Below are 21,510 nucleotides of genomic sequence, written 5' to 3' on the forward strand. Positions count from 1 at the left end.
AAATGTTTCCTGTGTTTATTTGTCCCTGTGTAATTGCAGGTTCTGGCCAATAAGCAGTCCTGCAAATTAAACTCTTAGTTCCTCTACCCAACCAGGTCACCACCTTGTATATACATTCTTCAGAAACACAGAATTTGAAAAAAAAATTCGGAATCTGAAATATTGCAATTTTCCAACAACAATCAGATTTCCCGATGTGCATTACACATAAAATAATAATCAGCGGATTCAATGTGAAATATATCAACTGCACTTTGACTGGTGCCTGGACATCACAAACAGATGCTTCCATCACATACCAGGCAACCATGTGCTTGGCCAGGCTTCTTTCATGGTTCCCTTTCATTCTCTGCTATCCCCTTGTCACCATTTGGACTCATATTTTAGAAACATAGAAAACAAAAGCAGGAGTAGGTCATTTGGTCCATCAAGCCTGCTCCACAATTTAATACAACCATGGCTGATCCTCTATTTCAATGCCATACTCCCAGTCTCTCCCCTTACCCCTAGACACTTTACATCTAGAAATCCATCTATTTTTTAAATACATTCAGTGACTTGGCCTCCACAGACAGCCTCATGTGATAGAGAATTCCATAGGTTCACCAGCCATAGATTGAATAAATTTCTACTCATGATCAACAGAGCCAAAGGTGTGGAGACTTGTCATCAGTAACAACCAGTACCCATCATTTCAAAACAATAACTTGAGCTAAACCACCCGTCCACCCAGCCTGCTGATAGATGTAGTCACACTTTCTGTAAACTCAATAACAGCTCACAAGTTCGAGTCTGTTACCCCAGTTTGAGGTGGGGCAGGAATTTTGCCCCATGTGCTCACACACACTATCCCTCTGCAATTACAACTTCCAAGGCCATCTTCCACAGGTTATTTCAACTAACCCAGATGCTTCCCGCACAACATTCTTCACCTATATAACTTCAAAATGCATCTGCTACGTTTAACCTCAAGCATTCAGGTACATCTTGCCAAAACATTTAATTCCTTAATCCGATATGAATTCACTCACCCATTTCTGAGGTGTGCCAACACTGTACATTCCCCTACACCTGTCTTGTGCAGCTCCATGCTGAGACAGCAGTAACTCCCTGTTCAAGACTTGCATTAATAGGCTTATTCTTTGCTGGCTCTCACCCCTGACTCCACACTTAGATTTCATCCTCTTCCAACAACATTTCTCCTGTGTCCTACCTAGTCTCCCAATCCAATTTCCATTTCATCTTATGGCTTTCTAATGTTAATTTTCAGGGAGAAACTATGATTTTTTTCCTGTAACTCACGTTCAGTCATTTATAGTATTTTTGTCGGAGGATAAAAAGACACAAGTCTGATTAAAAACACACAAGATATCTAAAAACAAAATTGTAATTTCAGTTCCTGGCTCCTTTCCCTAACAGCCACAAGTTTCCAAAAATATAACCTGCTTTTTAGTCACTTACAAGGTATGCTTGCACCTCTCCCCACCAAATATCACAGCTTCATAGCTGAGTCCAACACCTTTCCATTCGTCAACTGCAATCTCTCCTAGTTTAAGCGCCCATCCCACATGAATCGTACCCATTTTCTTACAAATTCACACATATATTGAATACCTCATTGTCCCATATTCTTTCTCATCCAGTCCTCACACATGCAACAACCTGCTGGAAGTAAGTTTCAAAGAGATGCAAGAACAGTGAACAAAGATGTACAACAGGTATAAGGGAAATAACATGGGGGAGAAAAAATAAGTCAAGCAGCAAAAGTACAGACTGACAAGCAAAAAGACGGCACATGTAATGCATGCAGAGATAAAATTACAGCAAGAAGTCATTTTTTTTCAGTTCTGTGAGGAAGGTAGACGAGCCTTGGCTCAGTGTTGGCACTCACGCCAGTTAGAATTTATGGGCTCAAGTCCACTTCAAAAACTACCAGGCCAACAGTTCCGTGCTCAGAACAGAACTAAGGGAGTACTGTATGACCTTTCAAAGATGAGATGTCAAACCAAGGCCCAGTCACCTCTCTCAGCTGGATGCACAAGATATAAGAGGGCATTCAAAGAAGGGCAGAAAATTTCAACTGTGGTCTCTTGGCCAACGTGCCCTCAATCAACTCCACTCAAAGAGATTACCCGATCACCATTCTATCGTCAAATCTAGGAGCTGACAATGTGCAAACTGGCTGGAGCATTCCTTCATTACCAGTGACTACATTCCAAAAATATTTCATTAAACGGAACATTTTGGGAGGCTCTAGAAGCTGACAAATAAATGCACGGTTAGTTAATTATCCTGACAACAATACTAAGACCATCTCTCGGCACTAATCTCCTGACCCATCTGCATCCAGATACAGCAAATTAGACCTCAGATGAGATAATGAAAAAAAGATAACTTTCATTAGGGAATTATGATTCAAATTAGGCACATCTTCAACTTGGGAGACCTTGGGTCAAATGTCAAAGATTAGGACTGGACATGAACTCACCCACTACTGACTAATGCAAATCAACAAAATTCCCAATGGTAGATTTCTGGAACATGTTTACAAAATGCTCTTAACTTTACTGCAAATAGCACCTCAGTACAGGGAATTGACAAGATGAGAACACAATAAATCACTGTTCACATGCAACAGGAATTTAGAACATAATCCATATTCAAAAGATTTGACAACGCTTCCAAAAAAAGTTAGAAAACTAGGAAAAGCACAACTTATCAGGCAAACATGACAAGATAAGCAGCTACTGAAATCATGAAACACAACTGGAGTGTTACAAGAAGTGCAGAGGCATGAAAATAGTACCTGAAAATATGCACACAAGATTCATTGTGAAGAGATTCAAAGGTTAGTGACTTGGTTTAAAACATGGTAATAAATACTTGTGATATATCTATTGTATACTTTCATTCAGGTTTCACTTTACCACGGACATATGTGAGGATATCCTGCTTGATTGGTCTTTTGCTGAACGAAAGCACTGAATTAGCACTCACTCAGAAAAATGGACATGAAGAAGGTCTGTTATGGATTACTGAAAAGTGATGAATTGCTGCAGCAGGGAATGCTCATCTGAATCTGTGGCTCAGTCGAGAGTTTCACTCTGTATCTAACCCATTCTAGACTAAAACAGAAAGCAAAAGATTGAACAGTTTCATCCAGAACGCAGTGTGCATGGAGTCATGTTGAATTTTGGGCTGACAAGAATCCGCTTCTCTCAAAATGGGGAAGCAAACCTATCTAAATTTTGCACTGCAGCATCTTTCTTCACCAACACAGTCTCCACCCCATCCACCCTCCCTCCACCATTCCATGCCAGCTTGGACAGTTTAGTTTATAGGTGAGAAATAGAGAGAGACACAGACAAAGTGGTGACTGAGACAGGTTTGGATTGGGCTGGACTGGAAGAACAAGACCAGGGATTGGAGGGGACAGGTGTTTGGAAAGTTGGTTTGGCATTTAATGGAAGGGTGGGTGGAGGGGAAGGGTATGTGTTGGCAAATGCAACATGGGGACTGGAGAGAATAACTAGACAGGGTTGTGGTTCCTTCAGCTTGTTTGACTGAGAGTGAGGGCTCCAGGGCAGAGGAGCGAACTGAACTTGGTACATTTGTACACCAAGCCATTCAAACAGGGAAAGCAAAAAGGAATTTAGTGATAGTCAAAGATTGACACAGTTCTCTGCATTAATGATCGTGCCAGGGTTTGGGACATCTGCTCAGGGCTGGAGAGGAAGTTGGGAGTGGTGGTGGTCCACATAGGTATTAATGACATAGGCAGGATGAGAAAAGAGGGTTGCATTGTCAGTATGAGGAGCTAAACACAAAATTAAGTAGAATCTCAAAAGTAATAATCTTTGGTTAGCCACTTGCAAATTGCATTGGACAATAAGATTAGGGAAAACGAATGTGTGGATTAAAAAGAGTGGGGAAAAGCACCAAAACAACCTAATTGGAAATGTGAAGACAGACTGTACAAGTTTCTGTAAATATATAAAAAAGTACAATTAACAAAGTGAGCGTTGGTCCTATAAAATGCAAGCCAGGAGAATTAATAATGGAAAATAAGGAGTCGACAAATGAATTGAACAGGTAGTTTGCACTGATTTTGCTATAGCAGATACAAGTAAAAATCTCAGAAATAACTGCAAATCAGGAAACCTAAGGGAGATCATCAGGAATGTGTTACTAGTTGGCAAGATGCAATGATTGATACGGAGATCACTGGGGCACCAACATTTTACTATTTATATAAATGAATTGGATGAAGGGAATGAAGATGTGGTTGCTAATTTTGCTGATGACTCAAAGAAAGAAAGTTGTGAAGACATAAGGAGACTACAAAAGGGATAAAGATAGGATAAGTAAGTGGACAAAGGGCTGGCAAATGGAGTACAATGTGAAATAGTCTATTTTGACAGGAAAATAAAAAATATCTAAATGGCGAGAGATTGCAGAGCTCTGAGACGCAGAGGAATAAGAGTGCCCTAGTGCATGAATCACAACCGATGAGTATGGACATACAGCAAGTAATTTAGTTACTGTTTATTATGAGGGGAATTGATTAGAAAAGTGGAGAAGTTATGCTTTAGTTATACAGGGTACAGGTGAGAGCACATCTGGACTACTGTGTACAACAATGGTCTCCTTACTAAAGGAAGAATGTAAATGCAAGGATGGATGTCAGGAGTGGTTCAGAGAAGGTTCACTGTACAAATACTTAATTCACTACAATTTCATCATTGGCTTTGACATTGAGGGCCACTGTACAACTGGAAAAACTTGTCGGAACTAACAAACACACCAATTAATTTTCTATACATTTCACAGAAGAGTCCCAAACAAGTCAATTTCAGCAAGTTTCCCATAAGCAAAGGTAACTAATACAGTGTTGGTCAAGCCTCTAGTGGAGAGGAAGAGGTGCAGAAACCTCGTGCCCAAAACTGGTGTATATTGAGCATGTTTTATGCCCAAACAAATGAGAGAAATGGCCATGAATTTATATCCCCATGTGTCGAAATAACTTTTACTGGATATGGCTCATGTGTGCCAGCGCAATAATGAGGTTCATGATACAATTTAAGTTTGATACTCATTCCTAATGCAGAGGATACTATGATACATTGAATACACACTGATTCACAAGTACTTGTTGCTGATGGGAAGCAATAGAAATGGAATGCATATGTTCTGCAGTCCAGTAGCTACATTTCCTATTTTGACAAGACCCGCAAAAAAAAAGCCCAGCTATAATAGTGAGGCATCTAACGAGCGACATCCAACTCAGAAGTTAAAATCCAACAATAATCACAAGTCATTCTACCTCATGCACGAGGTGACTCTCACACAAGATCTCTGATCAAGTTCAGTAGCACCACATTCAATCTTGAAATGCCTTCCACGTGATGTAAAAATAGATAATCTATTACAATTGGATTGTCAGAGGTAGTGATGGGGAGGATATGCCAGTGATGAATGTTCTTTTGATCTGAGTGGCAGAGGTTTAACCATTCTTGTTTATCCAGGAAACTCAGCGCTAAGGAAAAGAGTGGAACAGACTCACCAGATATCATCCAAACGTTGAAATTATTTTTTTAGTGTTCACCAACAAAGAATATAAAGAGATAGCTGCATCTTAGTGAAGGAAAAAAAGGACAAAATATATGAAAGGTTACTAAGAAACGTCAAAACTAGATTAACTTTGAAACTAACTGGCAACTTACCTGGTAGCTGAGGCTAACCAAGGAAAGAAATATCCTAACAGCCATTCCAAATGATGGGAAGAAATGTCTCTCTGCTGGCTGCAAGGTTTCTACATGAAGTTTTAGTATTCTCAATCTGACCCCAAACATGAACACACTGCGCAAACTGACCTTCTCAGCCTCAGTTTAGCAATCTCAGTGAGACTGCAATATAGCCAATATGAAAAACTGTATAATTTCAGACTGGTGCAGCAGCCACTCCCCTATGAAGGCTTTTGTCTAGCTTTAGCTGTATTGATTGTTCTAAGGCTACATCACAATAGATTTGGGAGGACAGGGCCTCTCAGTGCATTCACATACACTACATTGTACAGTACAAAATGCTGAGCCTGAGGATCAGGTCAGTAAGTGAGATCCTGACTGCATGGTGGGCAAAACTGGGAGTACAAACTATTAAATACGTTTAATCACTATTTCAGAAATGCCAGTTATTATGCAGGTGAAATATCCGATGCCATTGGAACTACATCCCTCAAGTAGTTACAAGTGCAATACAGTTAGGGAACTATTTGCAGCCAGGCTCCTTTCTGCCCACTCCTGGTGGACCTGCCAACTCTAGTACACTGGTTAATTTGGGAGTGCAATTAAAGATAGAAAAGATTTAGCAAACTTCCATTTGGCAAATGAAAAGATCCATTAACATATACCTACACAATAACAGAACCGTTACGCCGGATTTCTTTCTCCCATATCATGTTGTTGAAATCATCAATGTTTCCACTTTGCAATCACCTAGGGTAAAAACTCCTAAGATGAAAATTATACCATTACTCTTTGGGGCAGCATTTCTGAGATTAAGCATCAGTCAAGGCTTCAGAGGAGATTGAAGAAAAAACAGAAATGCTCTACCAGGCCACAAGCTAAAAGATTGGAGAAACTTAGACTCTGCATGCTACAGTGATTGGGTGAACAGCCTAATTACTGGAAACACTCCTATTATCTGCAGCCCTGACAGGAAATGCATGTGCCTCTACTGACGTTTCATCTCAATGCCCTGAATGGCCCACACCCCTTCAGTAATTTCACCTTTGAACTCTGTGCCATCCAGCCCCCTGATGGCCTCCATGGCATCTTCACTCCTCTCCATGTGCACAAAGGCGTAGTCCTTAACGATATCGCACTCTAGGACAGGTCCATACTCCTCAAACTTGGCCTGCAACTCCTGGCTGGTGCAGCTCGCGCTCACATTACCCACATGCAGTTTGGTAGAGGACTTGGACACACTCTTGCTAGCCTCCACATTAATGGAGATTCCATGCAACTTGTAGTGGTGCAGGTTCTCAATTGCCTCCTTTGCTGCTTCACGATCCTTCATATGCACAAAGCCATAGTTCTGTTCAGAGATAAGGAGATGCTGAAATTAGATTTCAGATTAATAAATCTCTAGACAATCTGATAAAATCTATTCCTCCCAAACAGATGTTATTTATTGTGTGTCTCAAATGTACAATTTATATATACAATCAACCATCTGTATCTTGATAAAGTGATAATGACAGATTAAGAAATTTACAACAGGACTTGAGTTATAAGGAGGAGCTGGATAGACAGGTACCTTTTTCCCTGGAGCATAGGAGGCTTAGGGCTGATCTTGTAGAGGTCTATGAAATAATGAGGGGCACAGATCAGCTCAGATCAGCTACCTTTTCCCAAAGATGGGGAGCCTAAAACTAGAGGGCATAGGTTACAGTGAGAGGAGAGAGATACAAAAGGGCCCAGAGGGGCCATTTTTTCATATAGAGGGCGGTGAGTGTCTGGAACAAGCGGCCAGAGGTAGAAGTAGAGGCGGGTATAATTTTGTCTTTTAATAAGCATTTGGACAGTTACATAAGAAGGGTAGAGGGATAGGGTCAAACGCAGGCAACTGGGACGAGGTTAGTGGTTTAATAAAAGAGTGGCATGGACACGTTAGGCCGAAAAGGGTGGCATGGACAAGTTGGGCCGAAGGGCCTGTTTCCATGCTGTAAACCACTCTATAGCATAGAAGAACACCATTTGATCTATTACATCTATAGAACCATAACAGCAGGAGGCCATTCGGACCTGGAAGCCTGTCCCATGATTCAGTATTATGATGGTTGATCATCCAACTAAACAGCCTGATCCTGCCTTCCCCCCATCTCTTTGATTCCCTCGCCCTAAGTGCTGTATCTAAAAACTTCTTGAAAATATGCAATGCTTTGGCCTCAACTACTTTCTATGGCAGTGAATTTCACAGGCTGACCACTCTTTGGGTGAAGAAATTTCTCCTCATCTCTGTCCTAAATGGTCTACCCTCTAACCTCAGACTGCAACTGCTGGTTCTGGACACCCCAGCATTGGGAACTTCCTTCTTGCATCTACCCTGTCTAGTCCAGCTTTGAAGGCCAAATTACCATTTGCCTTTTTTACTGCCTGCTACACCTGCATGCTTATCTTTGAGTGCACCCAGGTCTCGTTGCTCATTCCCCTCTCCTAATGTATGGCTATTCAGATAGTAATCTGCCTTCCCATTTTTGCTTCTAAAGTGGATAACTTCACATTCATCCAAATTTTACTGCATCTGCCATTCATTTGCCCACTCACTCAACTTGCCCAAATCACATTGAAGGATCTCTGCATCCTCCTCACAGCTCACCCTACCACCCAGCTTTGTGTCATCTGCCATTTTGGAGATATTACCTTTAGTTCTGTCATGTAAGTGAACAGCCGGGGGTCCCAACACTGATCCCTGTGGCATCCCACTAGTCACTGCCTGCCATTTGGAAAAAAAACTTGTTTATTCCTACTTTTTGTTTCCTATCCATCTCAGTACACTACCCCCAATCCCATGCACTTTAATCTTACGATCTCTTTTGAGGAAAGCCTTCTGAAATTCCAAATAAACCACATCCCTTGATCAACTCTGCTACTTACACCCTCAAAGAATTTCAGTAAATTTGTCAAGCATGATTTCCCTTTCATAAATCTATGCTGGCTCTGTCCAATCCTGTCACTGTTTTTTAAGTGGTTTGCAATATAATATTTGTAATGTAGCCCAGAATTTTCCCCACTACCGACATCAGGCTTACTGGTTTATAATTCCATGTTTTCTCTCTACCTCCGTTTTAGAACGTGGGGTTACATTTGCTACCCTCCAATTTGTAGGAAGTAATCCAGAGTCTATGAACTCTTAAGTACTCTGGAATGTAGATTACCAGGGCCTGGGGATTTATCAATTCCATCAGCTTCCCCAACACCATGTCCTTCAGCTCCTCCCTCTCACGAAACCCTGTGTTCCAACATTCCTGGTATCTTGTGTCCTCCTTTGTGAAGGCAGAACCAAAAAATGTACCCGGTTAGGTAGCCATTTCTTTGTTCCCTTCTATAAATTCCCCTGTTTCTGATTGTAACCAATCTTTTTTCCCCTCACCTATCAGTTTTTATGTTCCCTGCAAGCTTCCTCTCATACTCTATTTTCCCTTTCATAATCAGTCCTTTGGTCCTCCTTTGCTGAACTCTAAACTGCTTCCAATCCTCAGATCTGTTGTTTTTCTTGGCCAGCTCCCTGCTTCTCCCTTGGACCTAACATTATCTCTAATTTCCCTTCTAATTCATGGTTGGCCACCTTTCCAGTTTTTCTTACGTGCCAGACAGGAATAAACAATTGTTGTAGTTCACCCATGCGCATCTTGAACTCATAAGAACTAGGAGTAGGGAATTCATTCCCTTGAGTCTGCTCCGACATTTAATACTATTATAGCTAACTCCGGTCTCATATCATCATAGTTTCCTTTATTAAGGTTCAGGACCCGAGTCTCAGAATCAACTACATCACTCTCCAGCTTGATAAAAACTTCTATCATGTAATGGTCGCACATCCCCAAGGGGTCTCACACAACAAGATTGCCAATTATTCCTTTCCCATTACACAATACAAAGTCGAGAATGGCCTGCTCTCTGATTGATTCCTCAATGTATCAGTCCAGAAAACCATCTGTATACATTCCAGAAATTCCTCCTCTACAGTATTGTGACTAATTTGATTTGCTCAATCTATATGCAGATTAAAGTCATCCATAATTACATATGTTTCTTTATCACGTGCATTTCAAATTTCCTGATTGTTATTCCTAACATTACCACGACCGTTTGAGCGTCTATATATAACTCCTCCTGTTTTTTTTTTCCCCTTGGGTGTTTCTTAGCTCTACCCATACAGAATCCACATTGTCAGAGCTAATATCCTTCCTAAGTATTGTGTTAATTTCCTCTTTAACCAGCAATGCAACTCCATCAGTATGGGCGGCACGGTGGCACAGTGGTTCGCACTGCTGCTTCAGAGTGTCAGTGACCCAGGTTCGATTCCTGGCTTTGGTCACTGTCTGTGCGGAGTTTGCACATTCTCCGTGTGTCTGGGTGCTCCGGTTTAAAGATGTGCTGATTAGGTGGATTGGCCATGCTAAATTGCCCCTCAGTGTACCTGAACAGGTGAAGGAGTGTGGCGACTAGGGGATTTTCACAGTAACTTCATTGCAGTGTTAATGTAAGCCTACTTGTGACACTAACAAATAATTAAAATCCTCCTATTTGTCTATCCTTCCTAAATACTGAATGGACCTTGGATGTTCAGTCTATGCTAACTAGCTAACCATCCTCATAAGACTTTCCAACTCTTGGTTCACATTCTTGTAGATTTACAGCTTATCAAGTCTATTTCCAATCACACTGTTACAGTAATGCGACTTTCTGTCACTAACACCCTTCGAAGCACTGAGTTCCAGAACACAGGTTTTAAATCCTTCCAGATCTCTCATAATTTTATCTACATGAAAGATCTCACATGGTGAAGTTCAGGTTTGCTTAAAAAAAGGCTACTGGTCAAACTCATGTGTCAAAAGCCAGGATAAATTTGGGGGATGAAAATCATTTAAAGGTGGAAACAACAAGGTACTTGTCATAAAAACTGAACACTTTTCATCCATCCTTGTCCCAAGGGTTGGTCGCACTATGAGCTATGTTTTCTCTATTGCTGTCAAATCTTTGCTACCCTCACTGCCCATGTCAAAAAGAGGCCAAGCTGCCAACAGGACCGGTGTGTCTGTTACAACTCTCACCAACCTCCACAGATGCACCATAGAAAGCATACTTTCTGGTTGTATCACAGCTTGGTATGGCTCCTACTCTGTCCAAGAATGCAAGAAACGACAGAAGGTCGTGAACAAAGCCCAGTCCATCACTCAAACCAGCTTCCCATCCACTGACTGTCTACACTTCCCACTGCCTTGGAAAAGCAGGCAGCATAATCAAGCACCCCATGCACCCCGGACATGTTGTTTTCCACTTTCTTCAGGAAAAAGAAAGAAGTGTGAGATCACGGACCAACCGATTCAAAAAAAGCTTCTTCCCTGCTGCCATCAGACTTTTGAATGGACCTACCTCGCATTAAGTTGGTCTTTTTCCACACCATAGCTATGACTGTAACACTACATTCTGCATTCACTCCTTTCTTTTCCAATGTAATGTATGCTTTGTCTGTGTAGCATGCAAGAAATAATACTTTTCACTGAGTACCAGTACATGTGACAATAATAAATCAAATCAAATCTTGCTGAAACTGGTATTGCAGAACAGTGAATGTGGCGCAGGAAGTAGTATTGACTGGAAGAATTCTATAGTTTTGAATGTTAATCAAAGAGACCAGAAAATCAATGCAAACAAATCAAATGTAGAGTTTAAAGTTTTTAAAGTTTAAATTTAAAGTTTATTTATTAGTGTCACAAGTAGGCTTATATGAACACTGCACTCAGCGACTGTTCGGGTACACTGAGGGAGAATTTAAATCAAAAGGGAGCTGTTGTGTGCCCACAGGCCTCCGAATTTCACCAGCAGCTGGCCCGGGGGATATCTGCAGAAACCAGGCACCTGGCAGGGGCATCCATTGCCCCATACAACAAGGTCCGCCTCCCCATTGCCCCAGCCACTTCACCCCTCCCCCATTGCCCAACCAAGCTTCCAATCACACTGCCCAAGTAACTAAGCTGCCACTTCCCCCACCCTGCTGCCACAATAAATGAATGACCCTACCCCACCATGACAGTAACTAAACCAACCTCCAGTACCATTCGGCATGGTAACTGGACCACCCCTCACGCCTTCGCCACAATAAGGGGACCACCCGTGCCCCAACTGCCACAATAGAACATAGAACGGTACAGCACAGAACAGGCCCTTCGGCCCACGATGTTGTGCCGAGCTTGATCTGAAAGCAAGATCAAGCTGTCCCACTCCCTATCATCCTGGTGTGCTCCATGTGCCTATCCAATAACCACTTAAATGTTCCTAAAGTGTCTGACTCCACTATCACTGCAGGTAGTCCATTCCACACCCCAACCACTCTCTGCGTAAAGAACCTACCTCTGATATCCTTCCTGTATCTTCCACCACGAACCCTATAGTTATGCCCCCTTGTAATAGCTCCATCCACCCGAGGAAATAGTCTTTGAACGTTCACTCTATCTATCCCCTTCATCATTTTATAAACCTCTATCAAGTCTCCCCTCAGCCTCCTCCGCTCCAGAGAGAACAGCCCTAGCTCCCTCAACCTTTCCTCATAAGACCTACCCTCCAAACCGGGCAACATCCTGGTAAATCTCCTCTGCACTCTTTCCAGCGCTTCCACATCCTTCTTATAGTGAGGTGACCAGAACGGCACACAATATTCCAAATGTGGTCTCACCAAGGTCCTGTACAGTTGCAGCAGAACCCCACGGCTCTTAAACTCCAACCCCCTGTTAATAAAAGCTAACACACTATAGGCCTTCTTCACAGCTCTATCCACTTGAGTGGCAACCTTTAGAGATCTGTGGATATGAACCCCAAGATCTCTGTTCCTCCACAGTTTTCAGAACACTACCTTTGACCCTGTAATCCACATTTAAATTAGTCCTACCAAAATGAATCACCTCACATTTATCAGGGTTAAACTCCATTTGCCATTTTTCATCCCAGCTTTGCATCCTATCTATGTCTCTTTGCAGCCTACAACAGCCCTCCACCTCATCCACTACTCCACCAATCTTGGTGTCATCAGCAAATTTACTGATCCACCCTTCAGCCCCCTCCTCTAAGTCATTAATAAAAATCACAAAGAGCAGAGGACCAAGCACTGATCCCTGCGGCACTCCGCTAGCAACCTGCCTCCAATCCGAAAATTTTCCATCGACCACCACCCTCTGTCTTCGATCAGACAGCCAGTTACCTATCCAACGGCCAACTTTCCCTCTATCCCACACCTCCTCACTTTCATCATAAGCCGACCATGGGGGACCTTATCAAACGCCTTACTAAAATCCATGTATATGACATCAACTGCCTTACCTTCATCAACACACTTAGTTACCTCCTCAAAAAATTCTATCAAATTTGTGAGGCACGACTTGCCCTTCACGAATCCGTGCTGACTATCCCGGATTAATCCGCATCTTTCTAAATGGTCATAAATCCCATCTCTAAGGACCTTTTCCATCAATTTACCAACCACCGAAGAAAGACTAACCGGTCTATAATTACCAGGGTCATTTCTATTCCCTTTCTTAAACAGAGGAACAACATTCGCCACTCTCCAGTCCTCTGGCACATTCCTCGTGGACAGCGAGGACCCAAAGATCAAAGCCAAAGGCTCTGCAATCTCATCCCTTGCCTCCCAAAGAATCCTAGGATACATTTAATCAGACCCAGGGGACTTATCGACCTTTAGTTTATTCAAAACTGCCAGGACATCCTCCCTCCGAACATCTATTTCCTCCAGCCTATTAGCCTGTAACACCTTCTCTTCCCCAAAAACATGGCCCCTCTCCTTGGTGAACACTGAAGAAAAGTATTCATTCATCACCTCGCCTATCTCTACTGACTCCATACACAAGTTCCCACTACTGTCCTTGACCGGCCCTAACCTCACCCTGGTCATTCTTTTATTCCTCACATAAGAATAAAAAGCCTTGGGGTTTTCCTTGATCCGACCCGCCAAGGACTTCTCGTGTCCCCTCCTAGCTCTCCTAAGCCCCTTTTTCAGCTCATTCCTTGCTAACTTGTAACCCTCAATCGAGCCATCTGAACCTTGTTTCCTCATCCCTACATAAGCTTCCCTCTTCCTTTTCACAAGACATTCCACCTCTTTCGTGAACCATGGTTCCCTCACTCGGCCATTTCCTCCCTGCCTGACAGGGACATACCTATCAAGGACATCCAGTATTTGTTCCTTGAAAAAGTTCCACTTTTCATTAGTTCCTTTCTCTGACAGTTTCTGTTCCCAACTTATGCCCCCTAATTCTTGCCTAATCACATCATAATTACCTCTCCCCCAATTGTAAACCTTGCCCTGCCGTACGGCCTTATCCCTCTTCATTGCAATAACAAAAGACACCGAATTGTGGTCACTATCCCCAAAGTGCTCTCCCACAACCAAATCTGACACTTGGCCCGGTTCATTTCCCAGTACCAAATCCAATGTGGCCTCACCTCTTGTCGGCCTATCCACATATTGTGTCAGGACACCCTCCTGCACACACTGCACAAAAACTGCCCCATCCGAACTATTTGACCTACAAAGGTTCCAATCAATATTTGGAAAGTTAAAGTCCCCCATGACAACTACCCTGTGACCCCCACACATATCCATAATCTGCTTAGCAATTTCTTCCTCCACATCTCTATTACTATTTGGGGGCCTATAGTAAACTCCTAACAACGTGACCGCTCCTTTCCTATTTCTAACCTCAGCCCATATTACCTCAGTGTGCAGATCCCCCTCAAAGTGCCTTTCCGCAGCCGTTAAACTATCCTTGATTAACAATGCCACTCCTCCACCTCTTTTACCAGCTTCCCTACACTTAGTGAAACATCTATACCCCAGAACGTCCAACAACCATTCCTGTCCTTGTTCTACCCACGTCTCCGTAATGGCCACAACATCGTAGTCCCAAGTACCAATCCATGCCCCAAGTTCATCTACCTTGTTCCGGATGCTCCTTGCATTGAAGTAGACACACTTCACCCCACCTTCCTGTCTACCGGTACCCACCCTTGACCCTGATACCGTCCCCAATACCTCACCACCCTCACTGACTTCTGGACTACAACTCCTTTTCCCACTCCCCTGACAAATTAGTTTAAACCCCCCTGAAGAGCCATAACAAATTTCCCTCCTAGGATATTGGTGCCCCTCTGGTTCAGGTGCACCCCGTCCTGTTTGTACAGGTCCCACCTTCCCCAGAATGTGTTCCAATTATCCACATATCTGAAACCCTCCCTCCTACACCATCCCTGCAATAGGGGGACGACCATGCCCCAATTAACCCAATAAAGGGACCCCACCATGCCTTAATTGACACACTAACCGGACCACTCCCCCTCGCCCCCTATTGCCACACTAACCGAACCACTGCCCCTCCGCACCCACCATTGCCACACTAACTGGACCACTCTCCCCCCAATGTTCTGCAAAAGGGACGCCCATCTGGACCCCGAGGCCTTGAAATAAACTGAGGAAGAAGCTGAGCATCTCATCAGTAACACCAGGTTGGTGAATGAAGAGTGGGAAGAGTGCCAGGTAGACCTGCAAACTCCTGCAGGGACTCGTAGCAGATCTGACGGGATTTGGTCACCTCCCCCGAGATGTTCTCCACACCCATTGCCACACTAACAAGATCACCTCCCCCATTGTCATGGTAACTGAAGCACCTCCCGCTGCCACAGTTTCTGAAACACCCCCATCTGTTGCCCCCCCATCCCCCTCCACCATTGCCAAGGTATCTAAAGTACAGTCCCCGCCGCTCCCCCTGGCTGCCACAGTAACAGAACCACCACCCACGCCCATTTTGCCAAAGTAACCGAACTACCTGTCCATTGCCAGTTTCTGAACCACCCCCATCCACTGCACTTGCGCTATTAAGGAATCTGAAGCATGACCCCACGAATGCCACAGTAACTAACATAAAAACATAGAAACTAGGAGTAGGCTATTCGGCCCTTCGAGCCTCCTCCGCTATTCACCTTGATCATGGAATTCAATATCCTGAAACCCTCCTCTTCCCCTATATCCCTTTAGCCTCAAGAGCCATATCCAATTTCTTCTTGAAATCAGACAATGTTTTGGCCTCAACTACTTTCCGTGATGGTGAATTCCACACATTCACCACCCTCCGGTGAAGAAATTTCTCCTCACCTCAGTTCAAAAGGTTTACTCCTTACCCTCGAACTATGACCCCTAGTTCTGGACTCCTCCACCATTGGGAACATTTTTGAATCTACCCTGTCTAACCGTGTTAGAATTTTATAGGTTTCTATGAAATCCTTTCTCACTCTACTAAATTCCAGTGAATATAATCCGAACCGACTTAGTCTCTCCTCATATGACAGACCTCCCACCCCAGGTATCAGCCTGGTAAACCTTCGCTGAACTCCCTCTATATCCAGCAGATACTTCCTCAGATAAGGACATCAAAACTATACACATATTCCAGCTGTGGCCTTCACCAATGCCCTATCCAGTAGCACCAAAACATCCCTTTCCCTATATGCAAATCCTCTCGCTATGAAAGCCAACATATAATTTGACATCTTTACTGCCTGCTGTACCTGCACGCTTACTTTGAGTGACTGATGCACGAGTACACCAACGTCTCGTTGAGTATCCAGCTCTCTCAATTTACAGCCATTCAAGTAATGATCTATCTTCCTATTATTGCTACCCAAGTGGATAACCTCACATTTATCCACATTATGCTGCATTTGCCATGCATATGCCCACACACACAGCCTGTCAAATCACGCTGAAGCATCTCCTCACAGCTCACCCTCCACCCAACTTTCTACCATCTGCAAGTTTGAAGATAATATATTCAGTTCCCTCTTCCAAATCATTAATATACGAGAACAGTTGTGGTCCTAGCACAGATCCCTCCGGAACCCCAATCGTCACTGATGCCAAGTAGAAAAAGACCCATTTTTGCCAACTCTTGGCTTCCTATCTGCTAACCAGCTTTCTATCCATTTTGAGACATTACACGCAGTCCCATGTGCTTTAACTTTACACAGCAGTCTGTTACGCGAGACCTTGTTGAAAGCTTTCTGAAAATCTAAATAAACCACATCCACTGGTTCTCCTCGTCAACTCTACCAGTTAAACCCTCAAAGTATTCATCAAACATGATTTCTCTTCCGTAAATCCATGCTGACTTTGTCAGATTATACCACTGCCTTCCAAATGCTGAGTAATGAAATTCTTGATAATGGATCCAGCAGCTTCCCCAGTACTGACCTTAGGCTCGGTGGTCTATAGTTCCCCATTTTCTCTCTACCTCCTTTTTTGAATAGCAGACGTACATTAGCTACCCTCCAACCTGGAGGAACCAGTCCAGAGTCCAAAGAATTTTGGAAAATAAACACTAATGGGTCTATTATTTCCACGGTGTCTTCCTTAAGTACTCTGGGATGAAGATGATCAGAACCTGGAGATTTATCCACCTTAATCCTTTCAATTTCTCCAAAACTATTTCTCTACTAATGCTGATTTCCTTCAGTTTCTCACTAAAACTTGTTTCTCTCCGATTGCCTGCCACATTATTCATGTCTTCCTTTGTGGAGACTAAAGCAAAGTACAAATTTAATTCCTCGACCATTTCTTTGTTCCCTGTTATGAATTTTCCCATTTCTGACTATAAAGGGCCTACATTCGTTTGCCAATCTTTTTCTCTTTACATTCCGCTAGAAACTTTTACAGTCAGTGTTTATGTTGCCTGCTTGCTTACCCTTCTAGTTGCAAAAGTAAATGAACCATCCCCCTTTGCTACAGTATTTAAAACAAGCTCCTGCGCCCATCGCCACAGTAAATGAACTACCCCATTGCCACAGTAAAAATGAAACATCCCCCTATTGTCACAGTAAATGGACCACCCGCCACCTCCACCACCCCCCCCCCCCCCCCTTGGCATTACCACATTAAATGGGCAGCACTGTGGTAGAGTAGTTAGCACTGCTCCCTCAGTGCCAGGGACCAGGATCAATTCCCAGTTTGGGGTCACTGTCTGTGCTGAGTCTGCAGGTTCTCCCCGTGACTACGTGGGTTTCCTCGCACAGTCCGAAAGACATGTTGGTTAGATGCATTGGCCATGTTAAATACTCTCAGTGTACCCGAACAAACGCCAGAATGTGGCGACTAGGGAATTTTCACAGTAACTTCATTGCAGTGTTAATGTAAGCCTACTTGTGACACTAATAAATGTCACATTGTGACACTAATAAATAAACTTTAAAAAGTAGACCACCTGTTACCACAGTAAATGGCCCATCCAGGCTCCACTGCACTGTGACAAGAACCACCCCACCCCCCGTTGCCACGGCAACTGAACCACCCACCCCCATTGCCATAGTAACTGAATCCTCCCGTTGCCACAGTCACTAAACTCCCACCCGCATTGCCACAGTAACTGAACCAATCCCACCCCTCCCCGTTGGCACAATAACTGAAGTACCACAGTAATTACCCCTTCCCTTTCTAAACTAACCGAGAACCGCTCCCCCGCCATTCGTCGAGTCAAAGCCAGGCTCTCACCTTGATCAGATCGCACTCGCTCACTGTGCCGTACTTCTCAAACAGGGCCCGGATCTCGTCGGAGGTCGTTGGCCGTGGCAGGTTGCCCACGAAAATCTTCACCATTTTTTTTAAGAAAACGCCCCCTCTACCAAGAAAATGAGAAAGGTTGAGTTTTAAAAAAGAGTGAGAACCAGGTGGTGGGTGGAGAAGAGTGGGAGACAAAACGGGGGACACAAATCTCGAAGCAAAACCTTTTCCGTTTCACTTTTCTCACCCGCCGAACGGACAAAAAAAATGGCGGAGCAACTCGCTCCACCCTGCTTCTGGTTACCGCCCACCCTTGCCGGTCTCGCACTGCGATAGGTCGACATCCCCGTCAATCAGCCCTTTTGCCTGGCCATGATCCCTATTGGCAGGAGCCAACAGATGGTTCCCTGTTCTGATTGGCGGCCACACTGTCAATCAGCGGGCCCGGGTCGATCGCCCCGCCCTTCCAGCTCCAAGCTTACAACATCATTAGTGCTGGTTGCCGCCAAGAGGCAACAAGGCAACGATTGAGATTTGAATTGTAAACTGTCAAAATTTGCTGGGCTCGGTTGTGAAGCGGGAGAGTCGTAGTAATTTTCAGGAGAGTTATTCTGATGTAAATCTGAATTCTTTAAAAAAAATAATTATCATGCTCCAAGAACTTTTTAAAATTTCGTTTACTTATTAGTGTCACAAGTAGGCTTACATTAACACTGCAATGAAGTTACTGCGAAAATTTCTTCGTCGCCACACTCCGGTGCTTGTTTGGGTACACCTGAGGGAGAATTTAGCATGGCCAATGAATGCACTGAACCAGCATGTCTTTCGGACTGTGGGAAACCAGAGCGCCTGGAGGAAACCCACTCAGACACTGGGAGAATGTGCAAATTCTTCAGTCACCCAAACCAGGAATTGAACCCGGCTCCCTGGTGCTGTGAGGCAGTAATGCTAACCATTGTGCCACAGTGCCACCCGAATTTGATTTATTATTGTCACATGTATTGGGATTCAGTGAAAAGTATTGTTTACTGTGTGCTGCACAGCTAAAACATACCGTTCATAGAGTACATAGGGAAGAAGGAAAGGAAGATACAGAATATAGTGTTATAGTCATAGCTAGGGTGTAGAGAAAAATCAATTTGATATAAGGTAGGTCCTTTCAAAAGTCTGATGGCAGCAGGGAAGAAGCTGTTTTTGAGTTGGTTGGTATGTGACCTCAGACTTTTGTACTTTTTTTCCTGGCGGAAGAAGGTGGAAGAGCCTATGTCCAGGATGTGTGGGTCCTTGATTATACTGGCTGCTTTCCCAAGGCAGCGGGAAATGTATGTGTAGTCAATGCATTTGAGGCTGGTTTGCATGATGGACAGGGCTTCGTTCACAACACTTTGTAGTTTCTTGCGGTCATGGTCAGAGCAGGAGCCATACCAAGCTGTGATACATCCGGAATGGATGCTTTCTACCGTGCATCCATAAGCATTGGTGAGAGTCATAATGGATATGCTGAATTTCCTTAGCCTCCTGAGAATGTAGCGGCATTGGTGCACTTTAGCAGAAAGAGGGCATTGGCAACCATTGACTTTCATTTGTTGGGCCATGGTTTTGCAATCGTGGTTTGATATTCCCTCCTTTAGGGTCTGACTGATCAGGAGACTCCACCACTCACCACCTGCTATCAGTATGTGGGATTTGCAGGTTGATAACTTGTTTGGCTACATTATTAATGCTTAACCTGTTGCTATCCAGTCCCAGAGTGAGACTTGAAGCCAGAGCTACCGGCTCAGAAGCCGGGGCACTGCCGCTGCGGCACAAATCTCCCCTCGGGTGCAGCTTTTTCAAAAATCAGCCTATGAATTGGTGTGTAACCCCTGGGATCAGGATTGCTAAAGGATAAAACATCATTGCGCATGGTGTACAAAGAGGGGATTTGTAAAACAGCAACCCAGCAAATGGAATACCAAATGGGCCAGATTTTTAGGCCTCACTGCTGGGAGCATAATGTAACAAGCAAAGCAAATGCTAAAATTGCACCAAATAGAATAAAATTTCAACGTAGCATATAGGTTTCTACTCTCATCATAAATTGTTGGTGTACCCAATATTGATTCACTGAGTCAAACTGATTGGATCCCGTTAAATTGGAATAATGTTAGACTGGAATAAAGACACCAACTATATCACTAATTCTGTCAACAGTCTAAAATTAAGCCAGTCTGGTTGTGCTGTGCACATTTGAACACAAACTGACGTGATGTTCCAACCTCAGAGAAGTACCATCACCACGGTGCCTATTTCCACTTCTGTAACATCGTTCAACTTTCTCCTTGCCTCAGCTCATTTGCTGCTGAAACCCCTGTTTATAACTTTGTTAACTACAGACTTGTCCATTCAGTTGTCCTCCTGGCTAGTCTCCCATATGAGGAGTGTTTGAGGACTCTGGTTCTGTACTCGATGGAATTTAAAGGGATGAGGGGGGATCACATTGAAACTTACAGAATACTGAAAGGCCTGGATAGAGTGGATGTAAGGAAGATGTTTCCATTAGTAGGAGGGACTAGAATCTGAGGACACAGCCTCAGAGCAAAGAGATGACCCTTTGGAACAGAGATGCAGAGAAATTCCTTCAGCCAGAGGGTGATGAATCTCTGGGATCCATTGCCACAGGACATTGAGTATATTTAAGACAGACATAAATAGGTTCTTGATTGGTAAGGGGATCAAAGATTACTGGGAAATGGTGGGAGAATGTGAGTGAGAAACGTATCAGCCATGATTGAATGACAGATCTGACTCGATGGGCCAAAGGCTCTTTTTGCTTATGGTCTTATATTCACCAATTGTAAACTCCAGGTCATCCAGAATCCTATGCCCTGCCTTAACTCCCAGCAAGTGCCACTTCTCTATCATCCCTGGACTCACTGACATACAGACATTGACACCCGGTCATGCATATCTTTATCTTCAAGCTCATCTTTGGTTTAATCATTTGGGTCTTTGTAATGCCCTCAAATTCTTTCAATCCTCTGAGATGTTGGTGTTCTTTAATTCTGGCTTCTTGTGCTTCTCTAAAGAACAAAGAAAATTACAGCACAGGAACAGGCCCTTCAGTCCTCCAAGCCTCCACCGACCATGCTGCCCAACTTAACTAAAACCCCCTACCCTTCCAGGGAC

General features: G+C 43.6%; 1 protein-coding gene across 8 annotated transcripts in view; it reads right to left on the reverse strand.

Moving 5' to 3' along the window:
• LOC144496870 (RNA-binding protein 4B-like) overlaps positions 1-18,628 on the reverse strand; it is a 157,664-nt gene extending 139,036 nt beyond the window's left edge. For 7 of the 8 annotated variants that reach the window (XR_013498459.1, XR_013498460.1, XR_013498458.1 and 4 more), the window contains exons 1-3: positions 18,567-18,596; positions 18,334-18,460; positions 6,789-7,095 (exon numbers count right to left, since the gene is read on the reverse strand). Coding sequence is in view for 2 of the 8 variants with exons in the window: in XM_078217440.1 (XP_078073566.1) it covers positions 6,789-7,095; positions 18,334-18,438 (412 nt within the window). In the remaining 6 variants the exon portion in view is untranslated. Of the gene's footprint in view, positions 1-6,788; positions 7,096-18,333; positions 18,461-18,566 lie in introns of all 8 variants that reach the window. The other variant, XM_078217439.1, reaches the window with a different exon arrangement.
• Between the last annotated feature and the right edge of the window lie 2,882 nt (positions 18,629-21,510).

The sequence above is a fragment of the Mustelus asterias genome, chromosome 8 (genome assembly GCF_964213995.1).
Source record: "Mustelus asterias chromosome 8, sMusAst1.hap1.1, whole genome shotgun sequence".
In the NCBI taxonomy this organism is placed as follows: domain Eukaryota; kingdom Metazoa; phylum Chordata; class Chondrichthyes; order Carcharhiniformes; family Triakidae; genus Mustelus; species Mustelus asterias.